At 42.8% G+C, this 9,799-nt stretch overlaps 1 protein-coding gene across 2 annotated transcripts; it reads right to left on the bottom strand.

Annotated features, from left to right (window-relative positions):
* Positions 1–2,751: 2,751 nt before the first annotated feature.
* ftr84 (finTRIM family, member 84) lies at positions 2,752–9,561 on the bottom strand. 2 transcript variants are annotated; one of them, XR_014601628.1, is made up of 8 exons: positions 8,836–9,561; positions 8,148–8,243; positions 6,828–7,061; positions 6,033–6,189; positions 5,745–5,801; positions 5,014–5,067; positions 3,444–4,756; positions 2,752–3,393 (listed from the first exon to the last, which is right to left on the bottom strand). XR_014601628.1 is itself a non-coding variant. In XM_084068835.1 (7 exons), exons 1-7 carry the CDS (start codon positions 9,409–9,411, stop codon positions 4,188–4,190), a joined length of 1,743 nt encoding a protein of 580 aa, XP_083924961.1. In that variant the 5' UTR covers positions 9,412–9,561; the 3' UTR covers positions 2,752–4,187. The 2 variants fall into 2 exon arrangements, 1 of the variants encoding a protein (XP_083924961.1); XM_084068835.1 differs by having other exon boundaries at positions 2,752–4,756.
* Positions 9,562–9,799: the final 238 nt, after the last annotated feature.

Here is a 9,799-nt window from a genome sequence, read left to right as displayed (position 1 = left end):
ATGATACTGTAATCAATGTGCGTGATAGAAGCTATCTGCCGTGTGAAACCTACAGTGAGTTCGAATACAAATGACAAGTACACTTATACGTCCGTATGTCCATCTGAATCCAAATGTGGTGTTTCCCACATGTTATGCTCGTCTATATGGGTCAGATCAATGAACACCACTGTAAAGTATGCTGGCTGTGAAGAATATAATCTCAATGGTAAAACGTTCCCATGGGTAGAAATGGACAAGAAAGGCAATATTACAGCTAACCGATGTGAATGTGTGAGTGATGCGTCTATGATCGCTAAGAATGGAACATACCCGTTAGATAATGTATTCTGGCTGTGCGGAATGAAGGCACACTTAAAGCTACCTGCAGATTGGGCAGGGGTGTGCTCGTTAGTTTGAATCTTAGACCCCACGTACATTATCTCTGCGAAGCCATATCCTAATGCTGCCCAGAACCGTGAGATAAGCCAGCTACGTTTAATGACCCTTCAAAATAGATGGACCCTCGTTGACCGCTAATGGGAGGGTGGATTCAAGCTCTGTGTGAACTCGGTAGGCTACTATGCTTCTTTGTGCTATGCTGCTGTTCTGCGTTCTATGTGTCTGTGCTGTTCCCTGCCTCAAAACCGTAGTGCAACGTATGGTTGCTGGTGCGTTTATTCAAACATATGCTGCGGTTGCTTTGAGTGATAGGGATTTCAAGGATGACGATATAATATCACTTCGAGCCCTGCATGACAAAGATGACGCAGAATAAATGATTTAGAGCCAAGGCCACTGTGCGAGGAGGCAAGAAGTTTTTGTTGATTTGATTAATAAAGATCCTGATATGAAGATTAAAAATGAATAAAAGGAGGGAATGTAGGAACCGATTTTTAAGTTTAGTATGCTGACATAAAGTAATTGGGTTAATGTGTATTCATTTTGTTAATGTGTTCATTTAATTTGATATATGAGTATATTCATTTTAATATGTATGTGTGGTAGGACTTGGGAGTGAGGAATGGCGAGGTGTCAAGTTTGCAATACTGTGTGGTCATGTTATGGCTACATGGGCTATGTGAGTTACGGTGTTGACCATTCCACAGGGTCTGTTATCTCCTCTCTGTTCTCCACTCTCCAAGTCCCCTGTTGGTACTTAACCTGACAGGGAGAGAATACTCTGATATGGATTACTTTTTGTACTTATTACTTTGGGTACTTTCTAAGTACCGCCCTGTCTATGTGATACTTTGAGTACTTTGTGGGCCGACCCTAATGTCTTGTGTTGTAATAAAGCTTGTGTGAGTCGGTGGGCAGACCAGTTGTGATTAGACTTCTGTCAGCACACCTCCTTGTCCGGCAAGTCAAATACTGAGATCTCAAAGTTGTCCGCGTGTGTTTATTTGAATGTGTGATCTGAGCCTAAGGTGTTTGTAAAATGATAAAGCAATCTATCAAGGCATGCGACAAAAACAAAAAAATATCCATGAATTCAAGTCTCCATGGGGGTGAGTAATATAGAAAAATTACTATTTCTATGCATCTGATGTATTACCTTGTGTTTTCCTTGCTTACTGTAATTGCTTATTGCTCTGGATTAAGATTGTCTGCTAAATGCCTAAATTGTAAATTGTAGAACAAAAAGGGGTCTCCAACCTGGCAGTTGTCAGGTGAACAACGGTTCCTCCACAGCGATGGTTTTCCCAGTGATGGCTGATTAGACATGCAAGACCTTCACCTCTTCCCCTGAAACTCTCTCACCTCTTGACTTCATTCACTCTCCTCTCATCTCCTCTGTCTGTCAATAGCGTGTTTCTCGCTATTGTAATGTTTGAGGTTTGATTTGCAGATTGACTGACTGACAGTCAGTTTTGCCTAATGACCATAGCAGTGTGTGTTACATGCTTAATGGAAAGCAGTTCCCTGCCGACCATTTTTCATTCAAATCACAGAGGGCAACTCAGGTCACCATGAGAGATGATAACTTTTTTGTTTGTTTCCTTAGGGTATCTATTGGAAACATTGATTTGTTTGTTCATTAATAAATTCATTCATTCTTTTTTTTCCCCTATTATATATTTTTAAAAATGTTCCACATACAACAACTGACGTAGACACACTCTTAACAAAACAAAACAAACAAGTAGGGGGGGTGGTTCCTCCAGTTCCATTGTACATCAACACCATCAGTAAAAAGAAAAAAAAAGAAAAAAAACAAGCATAACCAGTCACTTAGACACAAGTCACCACACTCCATATAGCTCGTAATCACACAGCATCGGCATAGTCATCAAAGTCTATCTAAGGGGAGGGTTCAGGGCAGGCCCACAGTGCATTGACCTTTTAGAAGGATCCGAGAGATTTCCGAGGGGAAGTAATCCATTATCGGGGCCCACAACTTTAGAAAAGAGGCTTCATTGCCTCTGTTCACTGCACAGTCTTTCGTGGGGAGCACACCAAAACTCTCTTTATACCAGAGTTGTATGGTAGGGGGTTTATCCTTAATCCAATTGATTAAAATGCATTTTCGAGCTAATAATAGGAATTTATCGAATAACCTAAATTGTGAGGGTGTCAAATCAATCTCTTTGGAAGGGAGTCCCAAGATGAAAGCTCCCGGATCCTTCTTTATTTTGACCTTAAAGATATCGCTTAACTCCCGTGCACCAGAACCCCAAAACCTGGATATCCACTTACGAAATTCATCCATTCAATAATCCATCCATCCATCCATCCACTTGACCTGACAAAATCCTTTCATGATAAAAAAAAACAAAAACATTTATTTGCAGCTTTACAGTACATGTTTATTACTGAACTGTAACATAACTGGACATATTAAGAACTGGCTTTGATATTATAATTAATAACACAATATCTAATAATATTTTCACATTATATATTTATTCCGGCAATCACTATATTTGTGCATCGTTCCAGCCATGGATCACAGACAGGAGAACAACAGAGGGGGGTTACTGTAATGTATAGCTTGTACCGTATGAATGCTACATCATGAATGAACATGAAATCATTATTTTACAGACGGGTATGTTGTAGAATCAGGAGTTAAATGTTTATTTCTGTAGTGTCCTACTCAACTGTGAAACAGAAGCCATTACAATATCAGGGTGATATCCACAATTACATGTCACAGAGCAATTTGTATTTACAAAAATATAATTTAACAAAGCACATACTGCATAGTAGATGATTGACTCTTGCGTTTACCCAAGATTCCATTTGCTGGGGGGATGGGGGGATCCATGCCTCTGCTTTTGATATTTGAAGAATTCGCATTATAGTGCTTTAAAGTACTGGTTGTATGCGCCCATCATCAAGTATATTTTTTAAAAACTGAATAGGGGGCAGGTATTAATAAGAATGTATTTTTCTTCCTGCTCCTTTTTACTAATGGTTAGATTAAATGAATGAAATGAATTATTGTGAATTATTATTACTGTAATACACTACCATGTGCGAAACAAAATAAAAGGAAATGAAATGAGATATCCCTCCTCCGGTCGTTCATTTGTATCGCCAGTGGGGGATGTGTTTTATCCAGGGGTCATCAATATGTCCGTACACGGACAAACGTGTCCATGGCGAGGCTTGGCCTCGTCCGTGGCAAATTCTAGATTTAGTTTTTTTACACACCATAATAATGTTCTTCTTTTGATCATAAGACCCCAATTACTGAATGTCAGTCTTCAGGTTTTCTTCAGAATATGTGTGACACTGATTTACTATGACACTATATAGTATGGTACATTGGTACATTAGGACTCCACTAGGACAGCGGTTCTCAAACGTTTCATTTTCAAGGACCTCCATAATAGAATTTTGACAAAAATGTCCACCACAAGCCAGCATGGTGATGACCCCTGGTTTTATCCCTGCTTCTGGTCAGACTGAATGAAATACATGCATTTCCTTTTTGTAGTCTGATATGTTTCATATTTATGTTTGATAATATCACAACTTATCAGTTTCATTAAAAAAATTACATTAATACGGGAATCCCTATTTTGGGACACAATGCAATGCAATTGTGCTCATAATGCAACACTCACAATACAAAGCATTGTGAGGTTGCAGACATAGATTGGTGATTTCTTTTGCTATTTGTCGTTTGAAGACGTATATACAGTAAGGCATAAGTGTAGCCTCAGTATTTACACTGAACAAAAGACCTGTGTCTCACGTCAGTAGTGGGAGTGGGAGTGGGAGTGGGAGCGGGATTGGGAGCTCTGGGCCAACTGGCACAAGGACACCGAGGAACCCACTCCGAAGCCTGCATACAGGGGCTCGGAGAACTGGGTCTTGAACCTATGGACGAGATCCATGGTGTCGGACACCGAGTAAAAAGCCACCGTGTTGCCGGCGTAGTCGAGGTACACGCCGATGCGCGTGGCCCTCGGGGCGCCGGGCAGGTCCCGGTCCACCTTGTTGTGCCAGGCGGAGTAACCGGAGTCGGAGCAGAGCAGGCTCCAAGACTTGTCGTTGTATCCCAGCAGGCTGTGGGAGTTCTTGCCCTTTCGACTGATGCTCTTGTAGGCCACGCCGACGGAGAACTCCCCGCTCCACTCCGCCTCCCAGTAGAACCGGAACCCTGTCATGGCCTCCCCGCACAGCACCTGGGAGAAGCCGTCGAAGCGCTCCGCGTGCTCTGGGTAGAACTGGACGTTTTTCTTGCGCGTCACCCTCTGGTTTCCATCCGACAGGACCAGCTCTTTGTAGACTGTGTTTGAGTCAAAGTTCAGCTTACAGGCATCTGAGGAAGACATTATGTTAATATTACCGTGTTAGCATACTCGAGCCTAGAATAAAAAGATCTACTACAACAATGGTTCTCAACCAGTGGTCCGGGGACCACCAGTGGTCCTTGAGGGGGTTCCAGGTGGTCTCCACCAAATGGACCCTTATTAGATCTTTAACTCTTGAGAGTGTAAAATGAAACAGGTGCATTTGGTTTCAGAATTCCACTGCATATGAAGATAAAGGAACTAAAACATTAGACACAATACTCACATCTCAGAAAGTCTGGTCTGGTTTTTGGCTCCTGAAAATCGGCACTTGAAGGAACTGTGTGGAGAATATGCAAACATGGAATTATAACAGATAATTACTGTGATCATCAGGAAGTGTCTGATATTGGATACCATATTTTGAAATAGTAATAAAGTCATGTCTTTCTAATGAATAATGCATTTAAAGGACAACAAGGGTTATTGCATTAGTTTGTAATGATAACAAATAAAAGATGATGTTAAAACAAATCATGTATTGCTTAGGGCATTCGATCCATTGGTAAATAGTCATGAATGCAGCCTCCGATTTCCGTGAAACTTTGTACGCACATCCCCACTAGGCCAAGGAAGAAATGCCTCCCTACATTTTTCAAATCAGCGTCATGGTGGTGCTGTAACAGGCAGATTCACGTTTTGGCCTATACAGTTCAAGAGTTATAATTAATTATTATCATTACAAACTAATAAAATAACCCATATTGTAAAAAAAAATAAGTTGTCCTTTAATGAGAAATTATCTTGGAGACAGACTGGTCAACACACACATATTGCAGTGTGACTCAGTAGGAGTCTAGCCATCTTTATTTATTAATTTGCATGCATTCATTTGAAAAATGTAACTTTCATTTTATAATGGAAGTAAATGAAGCTCAGATAGGGCTAGATACTGTAGATAGATATATGTTTTTCACAATGTAACCTTTAATTCTACGTAGTGTAACTGAAACTCACCTTTGAGTCGCTTGTCTCCACCTCTTGGTAAAAGTATGTACACAGGTGTTTCACTGACTGTGAAAATGAGATTAAAATGAGTCTTTATTGTAAATTATATATTTATCAATATAACTGTGTGTGTGTGTGTGTGTGTGTGTGTGTGTGTGTGTGTGTGTGTGTGTGTGTGTGTGTGTGTGTGTGTGTGTGTGTGTGTGTGTGCGTGTGTGCGTGTGTGGGTGGGTGTGTTAATTCAATGTAAAGGTAACATCCGTGACAGATGTATAGAATCTTCTCAGCATGTCTAACCTGTCTTGGAGATTTTACTCAGTTCCTTCTTGCAGATGTCGTCGACGTGTTCCTTCATGTCGGAGGCCGTCTTACTCATCTCTCCAAAGGAGAACTGAGGGTTGATCAACACCTTGGGGACCATGGGCTCAGGAGGAACACACAGTGTAGGGAAATTCTAATGGAAAACATCAGAACATACGCAATAATGTCAGGGTGAAAAAAATCCACTGGATTCTCTTTGAAGTAAGGAGAGGTGATCTGAATCCGGTTGTGAATCTACCTCTGAGAGATGACTTTTCAGTTTCTATCAGAGGATATAAGTCCAGGCAGTGACTACCAATACCCATCCAACACTGTAACATCAAACAGTGTGGGATTAATTTAATCCCTCAGTTAATCACTCTACAGTTAATATAATTAAAGGTAGGGTAAGTGATTTACTTTGGTTAAAATAAGTGTTAAATAGCTCTATATTCTGATACTCATTGTTATAGAGTGTTTGTTCAGTAAAAGGAGTCTCTCATGTCTCTCCAGCTCTTTATTAAACAGAAATTGCATTTTCAGAGCTCTCTCCTGATTGGCTTACATTTTGTCACCTACCTGAAAATGTACTATATTCTGTTAACTAAAGAGCTGGAGAGACCCCTGTGACGCAACAAACGCTCTGCAGCAATGATTACTATCAGAATATAGTACTTTAACCTTTTTAATTAAAAAAAAGAAAATTACAGCATGGGTCCTTTAGCCTACATGAAAAGGTTTGAGAACCACTGTTGTAAATGGTCACATGTCAGCGTGACCCCTCCGGCATACCTGCAGGAAGTGGATGTTGTCCTCGGTGTCGAGGATCTGCCGGAGCTCTGCGTCTCGCCGCTGCAGCTCCAGGATCTCCTGCTCCAGCCGCTCCACGTAGCCCTCTGCCTGGGACATGGCCGCCTGCATGTTGGCCTTGATCAGCTGGTTGATCTCGGCGTGCCAACGCTCCACCGCCTGCAGCATCTCGTGGAAGGTCTTGTCGCTGTCCGTCTGCGCGCGCTGAGCGTTACTCTGAAGGGAGTGCACAGCAATGTCAGATGTCTGTAGTACTACTTATAGGCAATATTCTTCATTTAACTCTGATAATGTAAAATGGAGTTGTGTTAAGTTGATAACAATGAACATTTTGCTGGGTACTGAATGTTTATGTAGGAAGCAAAGCTCACTATATTTTTGGACTTGTTATTAAAGGCGAAGATTTTCTGAAAGTTTCCAAAAAAACAAAACACTTTTTTATAAAACAGAACATTTTCACAAATAGCCGATGTACAAGTACATATTTTAGGAAGTATACACCTATCTGTAATGCCCGGGATTTGAACGCGGGTTTCCTGCATGGAAAGCCAACATCTTAACCACTAGCCTAAAGGGGAATTCCCCCTTGGATGGCGGAGATATTAGGGTTTTGGTCATCAGGCAGAGGCTCTGAGCCACTACTGCTACATATACTGTAGGTCATGACTCATAAGTGGTTAAAATGGTAGGGACGGGTAGCGTTTTAGATACATATCCACCACAACACTGAGCACTGATAATTGAGATAAGGGACAAAACATATCCTACATAGAAAAGTCTTATCTACTGTATGTCACAAAATAAATACGTATGTGAAAATTAACATACTTAATAAGTTCCATGTAAAGAAAAGGCCTACTCATATTTATTTCAGCAGAATACGTCAAAACTTAGGCTCTGTTCCCAGAAAATATAGGCCTATATGTAGCTTCAGCTTGTCCTCAGTGGCAGTGGCCTGCATGTTGGCCTTGATCAGCTGGTTGATCTCATGCGTGCCAACGCTCCACCTGCAGCATCACGTGGAAGGTGTTGTCGCTGTGCTTAACTCTTGCACACAGTAAAATCCTGTGTGCTCATTTAACTCGGCGTAGGTTGTTGCTGTGTAGATGCAGCGATATTGAATGATAATAAAATATTTGAATAGTAAAATCCTTGTCTGTGAATCTGGAGTATTCACACAGAAGGGTTGTATTGCTTATGTCAATGCTCACATAGCAGCTTAGTAAGTAAAACATTATGAACTAATAAAATAATCATGAACTTGTTTAATATAGGCTAGTTTCACTTCTTTACAGGCCTTACTTTGAGAACATCCACGTTATGTCTGAGCTCCTGGAGTTCCTTCATCCTCTCCTGAATGATGTGCTGCACCTGAGACTGTGTCACCACCAGGACTTTCTGATTGGAACAATGGGCAGATAAGAAGACAAGAAGACAGTGTTACACTGCAGTCAGAGAGAACAACTCAATCTACAATACATTCCAAGTTACGTACATTGTTGTCAATTGGCGTGAGAAGTTACCCACTTAAACCCCATTATGGTTGACCGGAGTCCCTCAGGGCTCTATACTAGTGTATTTTCAGTTTTCTGTTATTGTGGGGAGGGCTTTCGCTGAAAATAGCAGATCGACATGCTCACAACACGATGTGTTGCGTCGCGTTGTGACTGTGAGCTTGTCGATCTGCTATTTCCTGCGAAAGCCCTCCCCACAATACGGATGCTGGGGTTTAAGTGGTTAATCTATTATTCCGTTTGGGCAAATCTGTTCAGAACAGCTTGAGATATCCTGCTAACAGACAGACAGACATACAGACAGACAGACAGACAGACAGACAGACCGGGTGACCTTACCTGACCGTACCTCCTTGGGTAGAATGTAATGAACAGTGATGTCAACGATTCACATGGAGGCACACAGAACCGTTACGCCAACAGAGACGGTACATGAGTATTAGACCACACTGACTGACTGCGTGATGAAGACTCACCTGTTTCTCGATGCGCTCCTCCTCCGCCGAGGCGATGTTGTGGCCGCGGTGCTCCCTGACGGTGCACAGCACGCAGATGCACATCTGGTCCGAGCGGCAGAACAGCTCCAGGCCCTTCTCGTGCTGCGGGCAGATCTTCCGGTCCAGGTGGCCCGTCTCGTCCACCAGCTTGTGCCTCTTGAAGGTGGCCGACTCGTAGTGGGGCATGATGTGCGTCTCGCAGTAGTACGCCAGGCACATGAGGCAGGACTTGACGGCCTTGTTGCGGCGGCCCACGCAGAAGTCGCACAGCGCGCCCTTGTGCATGTAGGGGAAGGGCGTGAGCTGCGGGAGCCGCTGCTCCAGGCTCACGTTGGGAAGGTTGCGCCTCAGGACGGGCCGCGGCGTGAAGGAGGCGCGACACTGCGGGCAGCTGTACACCCCGGTGTGGTCGAACTGGTCCCAGTAGGTCTTGATGCAGTCGAGACAGAAGGTGTCTCCGCATGGGATGGTGACGGCGTCTCGTAGCGTGTCCGCGCACAGAGGGCAGGAGAAGAACGGCTCCGGGGATTGGGGGTAATCTGACTCCGCCATCATTGCGCTAAACGGAACTGTTGAAAGTGGATCGGTACACAGTGCAAACCTTTCTACAGAGTTAGTGTCACAAAGTCCAAGCGGTACGCTGCGTACAAAGGTAGCTAACAGACTCCAAATGCTGCGTGACCTGACAACCGCTCTTCTAATGGGTGTGAATCAAACAAGAGGTCAGTCCCTTCTCTCAAGTACTTAAAGGTGAGGCTTTGTTTCTAGTGTAAACAGTTTGGTTGTGGTTTCCCACAGTGTTTTCAGCACCTGTATGAGACCAAACGCGTCTGTGACCGTGATGGAATGTGCTTACGTTGCGGTAATTAGAGGTATACTTACACAACTATGACATGCTTTTCAGCTAAATTTTAATCATTGTTCCAGAACATAAACATTTAAC

This window comes from Gymnoscopelus microlampas (genome assembly GCF_963454915.1).
Source record: "Gymnoscopelus microlampas genome assembly, chromosome: 2".
In the NCBI taxonomy this organism is placed as follows: Eukaryota; Metazoa; Chordata; class Actinopteri; order Myctophiformes; family Myctophidae; genus Gymnoscopelus; species Gymnoscopelus microlampas.
Note: the sequence above shows the minus strand (reverse complement) of the source record. Positions and strands in the feature narration are given on the sequence as shown.